The 19441-nt window shown below is 42.5% G+C and overlaps 1 protein-coding gene across 1 annotated transcript in view; it reads right to left on the bottom strand.

Moving 5' to 3' along the window:
- The window catches only part of cacnb1 (calcium channel, voltage-dependent, beta 1 subunit), a 252789-nt gene that overhangs the window by 13089 nt on the left and 220259 nt on the right, over positions 1 to 19441 (bottom strand). The window contains exons 11-12 of the mRNA XM_052038643.1: positions 1894 to 2045; positions 505 to 600 (exon numbers count right to left, since the gene is read on the bottom strand). Coding sequence (XP_051894603.1) covers positions 505 to 600; positions 1894 to 2045 — 248 coding nt within the window. The remainder of the gene's footprint in view (positions 1 to 504; positions 601 to 1893; positions 2046 to 19441) is intronic.

Raw genomic sequence — 19441 nt, forward strand, 5'->3', positions numbered from 1 at the left:
TATAATCAAATAGCCCACCCACCCTGGACATTCTCTCTTCTCCCCTCTCCCATCAGGCAGAAGATACAAAAGCCTGAAAGCACATACCACCAGCTTCTATCCCGCTGTTATAAGACTCTTGAACAATCCCCTTGCATGTTAAGATTGACTCTTGACTTCACAATCTACCTCATCATGGCCTTGCACCTTATTGTCTGCCTGCACTGCATTTCCTCTGTAACTGTAACACTTTATTCTGCATTCTGTTACTGCTTTTCCCTTGTACTACCTCGATGTACTGATGTGGTGAAATGATCTGTATGGACGGCATGCAAAACAAAGTTTGTCACTGTACATGTGACAATAATAGTCCAACTTCCTGTCCATACTGCACTCTGTACACCTGGATGCCCTGAATTATCAGACCAGTAGGCCCACAAGGGAGAGACTGTTGGAGCAGGACCTATTAACGAGAGGGTGTAGTCAATGTGAAAGCCCAATTCCTGCTGAAACTGAGATACTGACCGGAGGACACTGCGCCAGCTTGTCTGATGCCACCATCTGTACGTTGAGATGTTTAGCTTGGGACTTGCCTCGTGACTTTATCAGGCGCTGTAAGACCTATGAGCAAGCAGATCATCAAACTCACATGCAACTGTAAGACCCAATAACATTTTACTGATTCACTCATGTACTGATGAATCTTAGTGTAACACTGGTTTACAAGCACCAGCCCTACCCCTCCACATGATTCTCTGACACACATCAAACCCTCAACATTCTGCACAGCCTACAGATTACCGGGGTTGGTTACAAATGTGGATTGGGTTGATGGGGAGGTGAGGTGGAGTTTTAGATTGGAAAGGGCTTCTATACATATATACATTAAAACACCCAGCAGTAAGGTTGGAGGAATATTGCATTGGAGAGGGGGTGTAATTCCTGGGAATTGTGCGTGTGCGTGTGCGTGTGTGTGGAGGGGAACATCTCTCCCTCCCTGACACACAAGCAGTCCTGTGGTTATAATGACCTTCACCTTGAAGGTGCCCTGGCCTTCCTTTGCTGCCTGGCTTCTCAAGGCCAAGGGCACACACCCACTTAAAAACCTGCAAAACAGGTTAAATCAGAAGGAAATGGTTGCATTCATATAGCACCTCACATTCCTTTCAGAACACCCCACTGGACAATGGCAATGAGTATGTTTGATGTGCAGTCACTGTTGTAATGGAGAAAACATGGCAGCCAATCTATGTACAGCAAGATCCCATAAACAGCAATGCGATAAGGACCAGATTACCAGTTTTAGTGATACTGGTTGAGGGATGAACACTGGCACTGGGATACTTGGGATGAACACTGGCACTGGGATACTTGGGATGAACACTGGCACGAGGATGCTTGGAATAAATACCAGCTCTCCTTCCAAATAGTGCCATGGAATTCTCTACGTCCATCTGAGAGGGTAGATGGAGGTTAAAATGCCTCAAACGAAAGCCAAAGGCTTCTGCATTCATTAACATATTTAAAATGTCTACCCATCTCCTGGGAAAAGGTCCCTTCCTGGGAAAAGGTACCCTCCTGGGAGCAGAACCCTTTCCTGCCATTTGAAACTCAAAGTAAGGGAATAGGCAAGGTGGAGCTGCTTCCTGGCAGGGGAATTCGTAGCAGAGGATGGGGAATTCCTGGCTTTATATTTCCCAGGTGGCACATTTTACTGAAAGCTTTCAGGGAGACAAGTGATCCCCTTCTGACAGAAACAAGTCATTAAGGGTTGCTTCACAAATCTCTGTGACATGATTGGAGCAGACAGGTTCAGAATGGTGGGCCACTCAGGGCAGCTGGGTGATTAGAAAGATATTAGAGGTGCAAGAACTCAACAGGGTGAAATATAAAAACATTTTTGCAGTCTCTTACCTTGGGTGAAGCAATCTTTATGTAGACTATAATTGGGGCCAGAGAGGTTTTGTTAAGCTGGGCAGGATGGTTAATGGTATCTGCATCAAGAGCGACCAATTGGAGGGTCCTGGCCAGTTCAAAGATGCGCTCAATCTCACTCTGTACTTCAGCTAAAGGGAAAGAGCCATAAAGACAAGGCACTTTTATCGAATTACCAGCAAAAGTGACAAAACCAGATCCAATACAACAGCTGCCTCTCCAGTAATCTTCTTGGCTTAATGTTTGTTGTGGTTCATCCTTTCTTAGGCAGGTGAAATATGTACTGTAACAATGATAAGTATCTTATAGTGGGGCTTCTAAGTTACTTGAAGGTCTGTTGGGTTCTAGCACAGAGGTAGGAATTGAGATCTCCAATAGGAAGCCTATGCTCTTTCACATAACAGAGAGAGCGGCAACATTCTGCGTTGGGGTGCTTTGCTTTTTGGAAGCGTTATATTGATTTAACATCCGTGACAATGCAAAAAGAAATTTGGAATTCAAGAATTTTCTTTTGTCATTTAATTTCTCATTTCCCTCTCAAACATGACTAAAGTTATCGAATCCTTGCTGTAGTACAGTAGTTAAACTAATAAACCATGATCTCACTTAAGGTGCCTTTTCTTGTGTGCCTGAGTTAGAAGCAGATCGTTATACATTTGTTGTTGTTGGATCTAGGAGTTGGAGTTCAATATTCAGCCTGACTGGCTTCACCACATAGCCTGCTGGTGTTTAAGAAGCACCTTCTCAAGGGTAACTAGGGATGGATAATAAATGTTTGTATCGCCAATGACACCAATTCTTGTAACACAGAATCAGAGACATGTCACAGGACAGGATGCTGCCATTCAGCCCATCAAACTGGGTCAGGCTTTTGTAGAGAAATCCAGTCAGACCCATTCCCCATGGATTTTTAACTGCAAACATACATCCAATTCTCTTGTTGAAGCCACAAGTGACCTGCATCCAGCAGACCTTTAATTTACAATAAGTAGGACACACTTGAGCTCTGATTTCCTTTGCAATGCTCTTTGCTCGCCTGAAGGCAGTGACTTATTCTGGACTGCAGTGCATGGATGTTGGTTGCCTTCAACAAGTGTTGGCAGACTATCTGACAGTCTGTGTTGGTCAAGGAAGGTCCATTTCTTTCTTGAGCTCCTTATGACATGCAGAGAGAGCATGGGACAACTGAACTTGAATCAATGAAAACTTCCTCAAGTCCACACACCTGCTCACCGTCCAGCAGATATCACTGGATACGTCAGGCTCAATCAAAAGCAGATTAGGTAGATTTATCACCAGGATCTTAAGTTGGTAATGACAGTAAAACTTCCAACACTTCGGCCAATACTCTTGTGGAACTGACAGCCATTTCAGGATTTCTGCACTTGTGCCATTTAATGCAGGAATTCCTATCCCTCCCACCTCCGCAGGCTATGGTGGCTATAGACTTCACCAGAGGATCGAGGAAAGGCTCCTGTTTTGTTGTGCAATTGAACAATTCATGCTCCAGGTTCACTGTAATTGTAGCTTAGTACTGGACCTCAAAGAGATCTCCAAATGGGAAGCTTTTGCTCTCCACGCCCAACAGAGAGATTGGCATGTTAAATCAATGTTAGGTGTCAAAGAAATAAAGTATCCAGCACACGATGTAGCCAATCTCTCTGTTGTGTGTGAAGAGCATAAGCTTCCTATTTTAGATTTCATTGAGGTCTACAATTACTGCCACAATTACTGCTCAGCCAAATATTTGAACTTAAAGAAAATAATTTAATGCATGTGGATTGTGAATCCCTCTGATAAAAAATTTAAAACATGATGGATTTTTAAATTATTTTTTGATTTTTAAAATTATTTATTTATGAAATTTCTGCTTCTCCCATAATTGTATGTTCCAATCTTTTTTAAGTACTTTGAACGATGTTTAGAAGATTTATTAAAAACTGTTTTATCTTCCTGGTTTGCTTATTTCTGGAAATAGTCCTGTTGGAAGCACGGAATGTCTTGAACTGACATCTGTCAGCAAATGGGGATGTTATCACCACAGATAAGAAGGAAGGGCGGGGGGGGGGGGGGGGATCTTATTGAAACCTACTGAATACTGAAAGGACAGGATAGAATGGATGTGGAGAGGATGTTTCCATTAGTAGGAGAGTCTATGATCTGAGGGCACAGCCTCAGAATAAAGGGACATCCCTTTAAAACTGAGACGAGGAGGAATTTCTTCAGCCAGAGGGTGGTGAATCTGTGGAATTTGTTGCCATGGAGGGCTGTGGAGGCCAAGCCATTGGGTGTATTAAAGGTGGAGATTGATAGGTTCTTGATCGGTGAGGGGGTTAAGGGTTACAGGGAGAAGACAAGAGAATGGAGTTGAAAAAAAATCAGCCTTGATTGAATGGTGGAGCAGACTCAATGGGCTGAATGGCCTGATTTTGTTCCTCTGGCAGCAGGTGAACTAAATGGATTTATCTGGATTTCTGTTATCCAGCAAAATCATCCAATTGCAACATACAAAATGCAGCAGGAACCAGCTTCGTCAGTCCAGATGAAGGGTCTCGACCCAAAACATTGACTGTCCATTTCCCTCCACAGATGCTGCCCGACCCGCTGAGTTCCTCCAGCATCGTGTGTGTTGCTCCAGATTCCAGCATCTGCAGTCTCTTGTATCTCCAAAATCATCCAATTATTTAGGGGGAATGAATCTAAAAGCAATGGATTTAATGCAGTGAGGGTGTTCGGCAGTCACTATCACTAACACTGGTACTTGGCCCTGAACTACAAGAACATTTGAGGCACACTTCTGAAGTGGAACACCAAACAGGTCAGCAGAGGAAATTTAACAGAAGAGGGAAAAAGAGCATTAAATGTATTTACAGTACCTGTTTTGAATTTTCATAATCCAAACCTTTCTTTTTCTGTAACTTAACTGTTCTTTGACATAATTTCAGTAGGACAAGATATGACTGTGACATCCCATAGCCGCAGGTCTGCACCTAAATTTAGCTCCACCATTTGGGATGCTTTTCAAATGCTTCAGCAAACTGTTCAGTAACACATACTTTGCATGCCAGAGTGTAGTGCATTTCCTGCATAAATCTATCTGCATGCCTTAAAATAATGCATTTCCTTCATGGCATTTACTACATGCCTGATGGCAATGCATTTCCTGCATTCCAGAAAGCAATGCATTTTCTACATGCAAAGTAGTAATGCATTCTCTACATGTGAAATAGTTGTACATATTTGTAAGGATTAGTATGTGTTATCTGCATGCTAGACTATTGATTTTCTGCAGGCATGCTTGATAGCAGTCTACTAACTACTAGTTTATAGATTATTCTTTGTACACTGCCAGTGAATGACTTCCTAATGGAGCATCCATGGACCACACTGCATACAATACTGCATATTTTGGTGCTGTGGCAGGCAACTTACACTGGTAGCAAGGCAGCTACATGCATCCATGACAAAAGAATACTACTACAGACAAACGATTCAGAAAGTTTTAAGATTTGGTTGGTTTAAACTCAGACTCATCCTCACCAAATCTTGACTAGCGTTGGATGGAGAAAAAGTGTTGGAATGGTGCACCAGTTCCCCAAGGGCTTGTAATAACAGCAAACAAATTAATGATATGAAGCTACTTGGATATCTGTTGCGTCATATCAATGCTGTCTGAATTTGTGGATACGAGGGATTATCTGCATATCATAGAACAGAATCTTGGAATCATTATGGGACAGGAGGTGACTATTTCACCCACCTTTGAAGGGTAACCCCCATCAGTCCCATTCCCCATGATCCTGGAGAATATTTTCCATCGGGCACCTATCTAGTTCCCTTCTGGAAGCTCCAACTCTTTTCCTTTCACGCTCAGAGGCAGCTAGTTCAACTCTCTGCATAAAATACTTTACCCTCATATCCCCTTGCAACTTCTTCCCATCAGCTGGCCTTAGGCCATGCTAATACTTCAGTAGACAATGGCACACAATGAGCCATCTGTTTGGAATCCAACTGCATTCCTGTCATGATTTTCCAAAGATTAATTCACTGCACGGTCTGTGAATACTGACCTCCAACCTCAAAAAATATCCATGACGCTTACTTGCACCCACCCTCATCCCCTGCTTACAGTAGTCACAATACATTTAAGACCAAAATCTGGGAACCCTCAATTTCCCCCAATTTCTAGTTGGGGAGAGAGTGTAGGGGTGGTTTTAGCACACTCTCTATTAGGTAGGTTTCACTATCTATTCAAAAACACTCTTTCTCTAAAAACTTCAATCCACCAAAACCATCAATCACATACAACAGAAGCTTTGTGTCATTGGAATTGGTTTCAGGGTAAAAATTCAACCTCAGTTACTCATAGTAAATACAGGTAATAGGAATGGCCTTGGGGTTGTCATTTCCTTCTGAAATTCAATTCTACTGCAGCCAATAGAGAAAAATTTCTACTCGCTATTCTTCCTAAAGCAAGTGTAAATATCAGAGCAACTGGAATTTTAGATTTAGAATTTTTATAAAGGGACTCTCGAGCTTGTGAATGTTGAGTCTAACACAACCCCAGCTAAGGGCTAATATCAACCATAAACCTAACATGGAACGTACTTGGGTCTACATTGTCCAGTCTAAGGTCAACATTGTCCAAACATAATCAACTGAAGTTAAACCTCTGGTACCAGCAATACTGCACATCCCAGGCATAAACAATAACCAAACATTAAGAGGGGAGGCTTTGTACATTATCTGGGCTAACAGCATGCAAACACACATTGATTGTGTAAGGGTAAATATCTAACCACTCTCTCTTGACACTTTTCCATGACAATAATGACTGCTTGGTCGTTTGAGTAGCTTCACATGCCTGGCTTTGGAGCAACAGAAGCCCCCACCTATGCTAATATTTGTGCTGCCTTTGGAATCCAGAAACTTGCAACTAAGAGCAAGCAGAGCATGCAGCCAGAATTTGCTTCAGGCTTTGTTTTCCCAGTCACATTCCAGTGGACATAAAGAGGCAGCCAGGTGCTGATTTGAACGAAGATCCTAGATCAGGCTTTGTCGGAACCCTTGGTTCAAGGAATGGCAAGCAACTGAAGGGACACACACACGTACACACACACGTACACACACACACACATACAGTATACACACTCAGGTAAGACACAGGAAAATGGGATGGGGTACATTTTATGGTAATATATACATACCCAAAACATCTGAGGAGGAAGAGAGTAGTGATGGAGTAAGAGAATGAGAGAGAAAAATCCAAGACAGTCAGTTTAATTTGCACACTTATTAAAATTCAGATCAGAATTTCAATATATTAGTCAATTAATGATCAACAGTCAATTATAGATGCTACATTATTAATTTTGTTATGACCATAGAATAAAGAACAGTTTTTCCATAACTATTCAGTGCCTGAAGTAATGGTGAATGCGAAGTTATCCTGAATGCTAGCCTGAAGTGCTTGGCCAACATTTTCTATGTTTTAAGCAGTCATCTTGTTTTAATTTGAAGCTGACCAACAACCAGTCACTCCCCCACCAGCTTCCATCTGCCTCACCTTCCCCCGCTTCCCCTTGTCCATTTCTACCTCTCACCTACCAGCCTCAATCTCACCCCTCCCCCTCACCTCTCCATACTGGCTCTCTTCCTACCTTCTCTATACTACCCTTTCAGCCCTGACGCAGGGTCTTGACCTGAGATGTTGACCATCCCTTTGCCTCCATGGATGCTGCTTGACCTGCTGAGTTCAGTTTATTTTTTTACAACCAGGTTGTACAAATTTTCTATTGCATTTTATTAACGTGTAATTTATGTTGGTTAATACTACATTTTGTGCAAAGTCATTTTTATTAAGAATAGGCTATGGATGTCAAATTGGAAACAGCAGTCTCTGCAGTGTTAACTTCACTCTCAATCATAGAAAGTCACGGCACAGATGGAGACCATTTGGCCCTTTGTTTTATATCCCAGCTATAAATGGAGCTATTTAGTTTATTCCCACTTCTACACGTTCGATAGGTTACAGCTCTTTAAGTGTTCATCCTGGTACCTTTCACATATGATGAATCTTTACACTTGTTCCTTCTAAGCAGTGAGTTCTAGACTTCCACTGCTATTTTCCTTGTAGTCTTGTCTTTTTATCAATTAACTTCAAATTAATGCCCCCTCCCTCATTGTCAATTCCCATGCCAAAGGGAATACAATCAAACTGCGATAATCCAGCATGCTTGGGTCTTTGGTGATGCCAGATTAACCATTTTTCCAAACCATGGACGTTATTCATATTAATGCCCTGACATAATTTTAATTTACTTTTCTTGGATGTCACAGGGTATTATAATGAATTTTCCGGGTAACCAGGCAAGTTTAATGGGAGTGCAGGAACTAGGGCTTGAGTGAGCGGAAGGGAGGATGGGAATTGGCGCCCTGGTATGTCAGAAGGGAGCAATGCAAACATGACCTGGTGAGCCAGATGCTGAACTATCGGGAATTTCCGAGTGGTCGGATAGCAGATTATCAGAGTTTTATTGCAGGTCCTGCCTGTTCACCCAGTCTGGGCCTCTCATGGTCTTGGATACATCCAATTAAATCTGTTTCTGATCTCTTTTATTTAAAGAAAATAAAACCAGGCTAGGCATAAACATAACCCTTGAGTGTTGGGTAATGTCTTTGTGAAACCTCTCTTTGGTGCTATGACATCACTTCTGTAGCATTCAGACCAGAACTGAACCTGGTACTTTACGTGTGACCTAACTTAGGGAAACTAAAATCTTATTTGGATCAACACTGGGCACCTAAGACTGGTAAAGTTACCCATCCAAGAAGAAAACATGCCATTTCTCAAAGCTGCAACTCCCTTTCCAATATTTAATGCAATCCCAAAGACAAGTGGTAGCATGCTTCATAGCAGCCAAATATCAGAAAATCCCTTTGTCAGACACTTGTAGTTAGGTGAATTAAAAACAGAAAATTATGGAAATACTCAAGTCAGGCAGTAACTGTGGAGAGAGTCAGAGAGTTATTGTTTCAAGTTGATGGCCTTTCATCAACCTGAAACATTGACTCTTGTTTCTCTCCCCGCTGATGCTGCCTGATCTGCTGATTATTTCCAGCATTTTTTGGTTTCATTTCATTTAGCTGGCATCATTTAGATTTCAACTTGCAATTCCAATACTCCTTTGAGTCCTGGTCTCTGCCTCCCATATATTCAGGAACTGTTGATCAACACAGGAGGGATAACTCACAGCACATGCTCTTGCTCCACATATAGTATACTTGAGATCAAATGTTTTAAATCTCAATTTTCTTTTAGATTTAGATGAAAATTTGTGCTAATGGTGTGGAGGTGATGAAGTAAAGAAATGATTGGATGCAACATAAGGCATTGGTCAAGTTCTTGGAAAAGTGATTGATGAAAGAGACAAAATCCCCCCTCAAACCGTGCTCCTAACGGAGCTGTTGTTCTTCGCCTTGACACTCACTAGGAGGCATCACGTTGGCAAATGAGAGAATGAAGGAAAAAATATTTATTATATGCGACAATTCCAACAATGAAATGAAAAACATCCACTGTGATCACCTCTGGGATCAACCGTAATCTGTGGCTGCTTGTAGGGCCAACTCTGGAGTCAAGCAGAGTGCCAATGATTGGGCACTCCTCCTGTCAATCAAGCTTGGTGCCCGCACAGCGGTTGGTGGCTGTGATTAATTATGGGCACATCATTTGTACGAGACTGTCCTCCACTCATTGCACTTCTCTGGGGGAATTACCTTGGGAGAAGTTGCTGTCATTTCAGTCTCTCCTGCTTTTTAAACAGACTCTGTTTTTTGAGTTAATTAACTGTTTGCTGTATAATAGACTGCTTGCAGTGAGTCTTATGCCCTGCCTAACTCTAACTAAGTGCTATTAATAAATAATCTATCAATAAATATCCTGTTAATCGACAGGTGTTTTCCACATGCTGTGTAAATCATTAAACCCTTTTGGGCTACACAGCAGCCTATAATGGGGGTGGCATCTGTATCACAGGGAAAACAATAAGCTAGAAAGCAAAGAGAGGAAAACTAGGACAAAGTAAATGTGGAACATGGTAATTCCATGTTTCTCCACACGTCCTTCAAAGCAGAGACCTTCAACACTAGGAGACTGGCCAAGTGACTCCTCTTCACACTCCTTCTGTATGTTCCCTGTGTTACTCTGACATGATTTTCCATTGTAGATTTACAATATGTCTTGAGAAAGACCTTGTCTGATTTGTACTGTACCATAATGGCACTCCAGCAAACTTGCTGACTGCTGCTCTGCAGTGACGAGTACAGAATCTTCAAATACTCTGTTCTCTCTTTCAGCTTCGTTCCCTGCTATTTTAACACGACTCATGGAATATGGATATCATTTCATTCCCCTTCCTGTGTGCAGTATACTTCATCCAACAATGGAATATTTACCTCACTTTGTAATATCTGACTGTCAACCAGTTTGGTTTCAATCCAAGGGAGGAGTTCCATCTAAACACCGCCATTCACAACCTCAGAATTCCCTAAAGAGCTCCTCAGCCATTTCAGATACCTCTGTGGTGTTGTACTGACGTTGGAAATATGGCAACCAATTTGTGCACAGCAAACTTCCACAAATAGCAATGAGATAAAGAACATAAAAAATTGGAGCCTAAATAGACCAAAGAGTTGTTCAGGTCTGCTCAGCCATTCAATAAGTTCATGGCCGATCTGATCTTTGACTCAGTTCCACTTTCCTGCCTGTTCCCCACGACCAAACATTTGCCCATCTTGGTCTTGAATATGTTCAAGGACTCAGCCTTCACAGCTCGCTGTGGAGAATAGCAAGGATTTCTTTTCTGAGAACAAGAAGTTCCTCTTCATCTCTGTCTTAAATGGACAACCACCATTGTGAAATAATGATCCCTAGATCGATATTCCCCCTAAGGAGAAACACCATCTCAGCATCTACTTTGACAACCTCTCAGTTTCTTGTACATCTTGAAATATCATTTCTCATTCATCTAAACTCCAATGGCTATGGGCCCAATTTGCTCAACCTTTCCCCATTAGGATACTCTTCATCACTCTACTTTGCAAACATGCCAAGATCTTATTTTTGATTTGGTTGAATTTAAAGCACTGGTGTAAATTAAAAACAGGCATTCCACCCCAATCTCATTACTCTAACCTTTTCCACCCTTCAGGCAGTTATTGCTCAAAGTTTACCTAGATCCTCATGTCTTCCAATTTAGTTAAAGTGTAGATGCTCGTTTGGTATCTAGGTTTACAATAGGGGCAATCATTTCCACTTGAATGGGTAGGTTGGGTTCAATGTCCCACCCAAAAATACAGTGAAGGAGCTGGAATCCGGACCATGTCTAATTGAACTAGGCTGGTCCCTGAATGGATAATGTGAGAGGTTGAGGGTTTATTTCCCCCAGGCGCTGCTGTTGCTGCATGTTGTGAAACAAATGCTTCTTTTATAATGCACCATCTGATCTCCTGCATGGGTGCTAATGGCAAGTTAGGGTGTACATTAATGCAGGAACCTTGCAAAATGTAATGCTCGATATATCACTTGGGTTTCAAGAAGACTGATGTGCCTCAAAAAATAAAGAAACTAAATTTGGACATGAACACAGGTGGATGAGAAATTCTGCGGGAGAGGGAAATTTACCAGTTGACAAGTGCCTGTAAGTTTCAGACTAAGGTTCACAAGAACATTACTGACTATCTATACACTTTTTAAAGAACATAGCTCCTGAACTTCCAATGCACTTTACAGCCAGTGAAGTACTTGAAGTGTAGTCATTACAGAATCACACAACAGTTACTACACAGGAGGCCATTTGGCCTGTTGAGTCTGTGCCAGCTCTTTGTGATAGCAATCCAGCTCGATACACACCCCACGACCTCACCAAGGCCCTGCAAATTCTTTTCTTTCAGATATTTATTCAGTTCCCTTTTGAACATGGCAAATAAATCTGTCTCCACCACTCCCCTTGCAGACCATTCCAGACCCTAAGCACTCACTGTGTAAATAAATTTATCTCAAGTCACTTTTGGTTTCTTTACCAATCATCTTCCTTCTATGTCCCCTGTTTTTGAACCCTCTACCAATGGGAACAGTTTAGCTGTATGCCCTTCATGATTCTAAATACCTTCATCAATCTCCATATAACCCAAGGAGAACAACTCCAGCTTCTCCAGTTTGGCACCCTCTGCAAAGCCCCTCCATCTCCCCTATAGTGTGGGATCTGGACTGGGCACAATATTCCAGTTCTGGCCAATCCAGTGTTTTATAAAAGTTCTCGATGACTTCCTTGCTTTGACACTCTGTGCCTCTGTTTGCGGAGCTCAGGAGTTTGTCCACAGATGCTGCTCGACACGCTGAGTTCCTCCAGCAGATTGTTTGTCGCTCCGGATTCCAGCGTCTGCAGTCTCTTGTGTCTCCAGGATTTTGTGTGCTTTCTTAACAACTTTCTCAACCTGCCCTTCTGCATTCAATAAACTATGCACATGTACTCCCAGATCTCTCTGCTCTTGTTCTCCTTTTAGAAATGTTCACTCCACTTTGTTGTAGCATCTCCTGATTCTTCCCTCCAAAATATAACGCTTTGTATTTCTCAGCATTTAAGTTTCAGCTGCCTCCTCTCCAGCCATTCCACGCCTGTCCATATCTCCATGAACTCTATCCCAATCCTCTGCACAGTTCACTACATTTCCAAGTGGATGAGTTGAGCAGAAGGGCTCATTTCCATGCTGTGTAACTCTAAGCTCTGTGTCATCTGCAAATTTGGAAATTGTGCCCGTCCACCCAAGTTCAATCATTAATATACATTAACAAAAACAATGGTCCTAATACTGACCCTTTGGAATTTACTGTGCTCCCACTCCAGTCCAATAAACAACCTGTTTCCCATTCCATATTCAATTTCCCATCTGTTCTACAACATCTCCTGTTATTCTATGGGCTTCAATCTTGAAGACAAACTCATCGTGCAATACTTTATCAAATGCCTTAATCCCACATTAACCACTTTACCTTCATCAATCCTTTCTGTTCCTTCATCAAAACATTCTACAAAGTTAATTCTCTCCAACAAATCGATGCTGGCTTTCTCTAATCAATCCACATGTCCAAATAATCGCTAATTCTGAATGTAATTATTGTTCCTAGAACTTTCTCCACCACAAAGTGAAACTAATTGGTCTATAGTCACGACCCCTACAGCCTTTTTCCCAAACAAGTTTGGAAAATTTGCAATATTCCAGTCCTAAAACATCTTTGGAAGATTATATTGGGGCCTCTGCAATTTCCTCCGTTACTTCCCTCAATACCCAAGGATTCATCACATCTGGGCCACCTTAAGCACAGCCAACCCTGCTACCACCTTCACTTTATCAACATTCAGCTCATCTAGAATCTCAATTACATCTTTTGTTGCTAAGACACCAGCAGTGTCTTTCTTGGTAAAGACTGAAGTAAACTACAGGCAGTCCCCGGGTTACGTAAGGGTTCCTGAGAACTGCCCATAAGCCGATTTCTCCGTAAATCAGAAATGTCCACTTTCTATAGTAATCCATGTTGTATCGTTCCACATGCACTTGCTATAATTCTTTCATCTTCTTGAATAATTACCCTTGAAAAATGCTTTATAAATGCATGGGAGAATTTGTGTAAAGAAAGATTTCCGTAAGTCAGGTCACCTGGAACCCGGGGAGTCCCTGCACTCATTTAGTATCTGAGCCACGCCCTCTATCTCCATGAGTAAGCTCGCTCTTTGGCCCCACCTTTTCCTGTTCACATGCCTACAGATATTTTTGGATCTTTTTTTAATCTTTGCTTTCACCTTCTTTTATGCTTTCACTTTGCTTCTCTTGGTTCCTTTTTTCATGACCTCTCTGTACTTTCTGTCATTAGCCTGTTTCTTGCTTGTTTTAACAATCAGGTATCTAGTCATGTGAGGTTTTTCCTGTTCTATGTCACCCATGGAGTGCCGGGTTTAATTTCCCTACCCTTTTCCTTCATGGGAATATGTTTAGCCTGGAGCTACACCATTTCTACCTTAAAGTCCTCCCATTGTTCATTTACAATTTTACCTGTCAATCTTTGATTCCAGTTTACCTGGACTAATTTATTCTCAACCCATTCATTGGCCCTTCTCCAAATGACTATTTTACCTTGGAGTGCTCAATATTTTCTATTGCTATTCTTAACCTTATGATATGATCACTGCTTCACAGAGCTGTACAGCACAGAAACAGGCCCTTCGGCCCACCATGTCAATGCTGACCTTTCTGCCCATCTACACTAATCCCAACTGATCACATTAGGACTGCATCCTTCTATGCCTTGCCTATTTAAGTGTACATCTAAATGCCTCTTGAACCATAGCGATTGTATCTGATTCCATCACCTCCCTTGGCAGAGGGTTCCAGATATCAACCAGTCTCTGTGTAAAAAACATATCCGTCAGATCCCCTTTAAAACCCCTACCTTTCAAAACTATGCACACTTGTTTCTGATATGCTGAACATGATAAGAAGATTTTGACTATCTATCCTATCCATGCCTCTCATAACCTTACACACTTCTATCAGGCCACCCCTCAGCCTCCTTCGCTCCAATGAAAACAAGCCCAGCCTGTCCAATCTCTCCCCCTAACTAAAGTCCTCCAATCCAGGCGACATCCTGGTGAATCTCCTCTGCATTCTCTCCAGTACAGTCACATCCTAGATGTTCTCCCAGTTAGCCAAGCTCAGCTCCCTGAACGGAGTCTAGTAATATGACATTTCTCCTTGGGCTGGAACAAGGAAGTTCTTAAGAGCTCACTTCAGAACCCACTTCTTTCCCCCTTTGACCCATGTGTTGTTGCTACACTCCATATTTTGGTGGTTGAAATCCCCCATTATCACTACTCTATGGCTGTGACACACCTGTGCAACTTCACAGCAAAGTCCCACTTCAATATCCTTCCTATCAGTTGGCAGCCTATAGAGCAGTCCCAGTACGGCTTCTATTGCCAACAGACAGACTTGGTTATTGGTCATTCCAGGACACCCTCTCTCTCCAACACTACAATATTTTTCTTACGCCAATACTCCACTCCCCCTCCTTTCTTCCCTTCCCTGTGTTTGCTGAATACCTTGAATCCAAGACTGTTTGGCACCCATTCCTTCCATTTTTTTAGCTTGGCCTCTGTTATTGCTACAACATTACAACCCCACATGGTTAATTGCACTAAACATGTTTAATATGCCTTTTGCATTTACAACTTGGGGCCATAAACCTATCTTTAACTTTCTTGTACACCCAAATAGTTGGTTCTGTCCAAACACTTTCCATTATCCATTCTGGTGCTGTTTAATTATCACAGTCCTTTATGGACCTTTTCTCTCCTTTTCAATGGAACCTTCCTGCATGCAACCCCACATCCTTCCATAATACTAGTGAACCTCCCTGTGAAAATATCATTCCTAGTTCAGTGGTGATGCAATTGCCCATCCAGGATACGTCCAACTTCACCCAGAACTGTTCCCAATATCTCAGGAATCTAAAGAGTTCCCTTCATTGCCAGGCACCCATTGCTGCCCTCATATTTTTGTGCTTGAGAGTGGGTCGTGAAGTAATACAGAGATTCCCACCTTAGAGGCTATCCTTAATCTTCTTCCGAACTCCTTCAACTCTGTCCACAGGAACTCATCCCTTTTTCTACCTGTGCCATTCATGTCAGTATGGACCATGACTTCTGGCTGTTCACATGCCTCCCGTCAACTGTTTTCTGTAACTGTTTGGCAAAACTATTGTCCTCTTGACCCCCTACCTTTATCCCTGCATTGCTGAGCCACCCATGGTATTATGATCTTTTTTTGTTGTCGCAACCGCTGGGGGAAACAACCCCCACCCCTCCCCTCCCCCTGGGTACTCTCAGATGCTCTCAGGGATCTCCTGAACTATCTGCTGATCTTTTGTTGTCTGTCTGGTGCTCACCCATTCCCTCTCTGCCTGAATTCTCTTGGGTTGTGGGGTGACACTTCCTGAAAAACACTATCCAAACGCACCATAGGAAGCATCCTATCTGGATGCATCACGGCTTGGTACGGCAACTGCTCTGCCCAGGACCGCAAGAAACTGCAGAGAGTTGTGGATACATCCCAGCGTGTCACGGACACCAGCCTCCCCTCCTTGGACTCTGTCTTTACCTCTCACTGTCTTGGTGAAGCAGCCAGCATAATCAAAGACCCCACCCACCCAGGTCATTCTCTCTTCTCTCCTCTTCCATCAGGTAGAAGATACAGGAGCCTGAGGGTATGTACCACCAGATTTAAGGACAGCTTCTACCCCACTGTGATAAGACTATTGAACAGTTTCCTCATACGATGAGATGGACTATGACCTCACCATCTACCTTGTTGTGACCTTGCACCTTACTGCACTGCACTTTCTCTGTAGCTGTGACACTTTACTCTGTACTGTTATTGTTTTTACCTGTACTACCTCAATGCACTCTGTACTAACCCAATGTAACTGCACTGCGTAATGAATTGATCTGTACGAACGGTATGCAAGACAAGTTTTTCACTGTACCTCGGTACAAGTGACAATAATAAACCAATACCAGTACCAATGAAACACTCAGCCTCAACTCCGAGCTTAAGCCCCCTCACTCGATGATGCTCCCTGCAACACAGTCACGTTCTGAAGTGTAATGGATGAAATGCAACTGGAAGTCAAAAACCCACAAACCTTTTGGATGCACGTATGAAACAACTAAAAAATACCAACAGATCAGTGATTAACATTCTAAAAGGGAAAGTGAAGCCCTGTGAACAGCACTCTGGATCAATTTAAAAAAGCAACTTAATTTTCCTTTGATAATTCGCACCTCCAGCAGATGGTGGTTCAGAGTGAAAGAGGGCAGTTCCAAGATGTGCCCCCAAGTGCAATCAACAGTCTCAAAAATCTCAAGGTGGGATCATTAGAGGATCCCAACCAGGTCACACACCAAATTCCTGGCAGCTAAGAAATTCAAAGTTTCAAAGTAAATAAGGAACATACTTCTTAAATATACCATGGCGATGAAGGGAGCGGTTCACAGAATAAATATTTCTCTGAAATAACAGAAAATGCTGGAAACACTCCACATAACAAGAGAAACAGTTAATGTTTCAGGTCAAAGACCTTTCAGCAGAATAGAGAAGGAGAGAAAATAAGTTGGTCTAGGTTGCAGAGAAGGTTGGGGAGGGCAATGGGTGATAGGATGCAACAATGGTCTTCGATTTATGCTTCATTTGTATGTTCTCGTCTAGAAGCATAGAAACATAGAAAACCTACAGCACAATTCAGGCCCTTCGGCCCACAAAGCTGTGCCGAACATGTCCCTACCTTAGATTACTAGGCTTACCCATAGCCCTCTATTTTTCTAAGCTCCATGTACCTATTCAAAAGTCTCTTAAAAGATCCTATCGTATCCACCTCCACCAGCGTTGCCGGCAGCCCATTCCATGCACTCACCACTCTCTGAGTAAAAAACTTACCCCTGACATCTCCTCTATACCTATTCCCCAGCACCTTAAACCTGTGTCCTCTTGTGGCAACCACTTCAGCCCTGGGAAAAAGCCTGTAACTATCCACACGATCAATGCCTCTTATCAACTTATACACCTCTATCAGGTCCCCTCTCATCCTCTGTCGCTCCAAGGAGAAAAGGCTGAGTTCACTCAACCTGTTTTCATAAGGCCTGTTCCCCAATCCAGGCAGCATCCTTGTAAATCTCCTCTGCACCCTGCTGGGCACATCCCAGTATATACAGTATACTGTATATAGGCCAGACCATACATTACCCAGTCTTCACACATCACGGAGACAAAACTGCTTAACTGCCCATGTAATGGCTACATCACTTCATCCCATCACAGACACCCTTCTGTCTCACCCACTGCCCTCTCCCACTTCCTCTACTACCTAAAACTAACTTGCTTTCTCTCTCAGTTTCGATGAAGGGTCTTCAACCTGAAACATTAACTGTTTCTCTCTCCACAGGTGCTGACTGACCTACTGAGCTTTTGCAGCATTTTCTGTTTTTATGTCAGATTTCCAGCATTTTTAGTTTTTTTTTTGATTTTTAAATAATTCTCCTGGTTTTTCCTACCTGTTTATTCATTTTCCAGCTTTGTTTGTAAAATAGAGGCCAATGTGAGTAAAAAAAGACCTGGCAAATACTTAAGCATTCAAAGATGCACATGCGATCAGACTTGCTGTCTCCTTCAGTTAGTTACATGGATGTACATGTGGTCACAATTAGATCCTGAGGGCATTGTCTTGGGCATATGCACCAGACTCAGTTAAAAAATACTGTCAAGGTATAAAGAGTCAGTCATGAATTAAATCACAAAACTCTGCATGTGACTTCTGCAAGTCTCAGTTTAACTTTTTAGGATTATATTATTACCTTTGAAACTAGAAAGTTCATCCAGAAAGTCACGAGGCATGGGATCCATGGACACTTGGCTGCATAGATTCAGAATTGGCTTGCCTACAGAAGGCAGAGGGTGGTAGTAGATGGAGAGTATTCTGCCTGGAGGTCAGCGACTAGTGGTGTTCCGCAGGGATCTGTTCTGAGACCTCTACTCTTTATGATTTATTTTAAATGACTTGGCTGAGGGATTGGAAGGGTGGGTTAGTAAATTTGCAGCTGACACGAAGGTTGATGGTGTGGTGAATAGTGTAGAAGGTTGTCGTATAGACAGGATGCAGAATTGGGCGGAAAAGTGGCAGACGGAGTTCAATCGGAAAAGTGTGAAGTGATACACTTTGGAAGATCAAACTTGAAGGTGGAGTACAAGGTTAATGGCAGGACTTTTAGAAGTGTGGAGGAACATATAACATTACAGCACAGTCCAGGCCCTTCAGCCCACAATGTTGTGCCGACCTTTTAGCCAACTCTAAGATCAATCTACCCATTCCCTCCCACATACCCCTCCATTTTTATATCATCCATGTGCCTATCTAAGAGTCTCTGAAATGTCCCTAATGTATCTGCCTCCACCAACGCCCCTGGCAGCACGTTCCACACACCCACAACTCTCTGTGTAAAAAACTTACCTCTGACAATTCCCCTGAATTTTCCTCCAATCACCTTAAAATTTTGCCCCCTCATGTTAGCTATTTCCGCCCTGGGAAAAAGTCTCTGGCTGTCCACTTGATCTGTGCCTCTTATCATCTCGGACACCTCTAACAAGTCACCTCTCATCCTCCTTTGCTCTAAAGAGAAAAGCCCTAGCTCACTCAACCTATCGTAAGACATGCTCTCCAATCCAGGTAGTATCCTTGTAAATCTCCTCTGCACCCTTTCTAAAGCTTCCACATCCTTCCTATAATGAGGCGATCAGAACTGAACACAATATTCTAAGTATGGTCTAACCAGACTTTTATAGAACTGCAACATTACCTGGCAGCTCTTGAACTCAGTCCCCCAACTACTGAAGGCCAACATGCCATACGCCATTCTTAACA

This window comes from Pristis pectinata, chromosome 25 (assembly GCF_009764475.1).
Source record: "Pristis pectinata isolate sPriPec2 chromosome 25, sPriPec2.1.pri, whole genome shotgun sequence".
In the NCBI taxonomy this organism is placed as follows: domain Eukaryota; kingdom Metazoa; phylum Chordata; class Chondrichthyes; order Rhinopristiformes; family Pristidae; genus Pristis; species Pristis pectinata.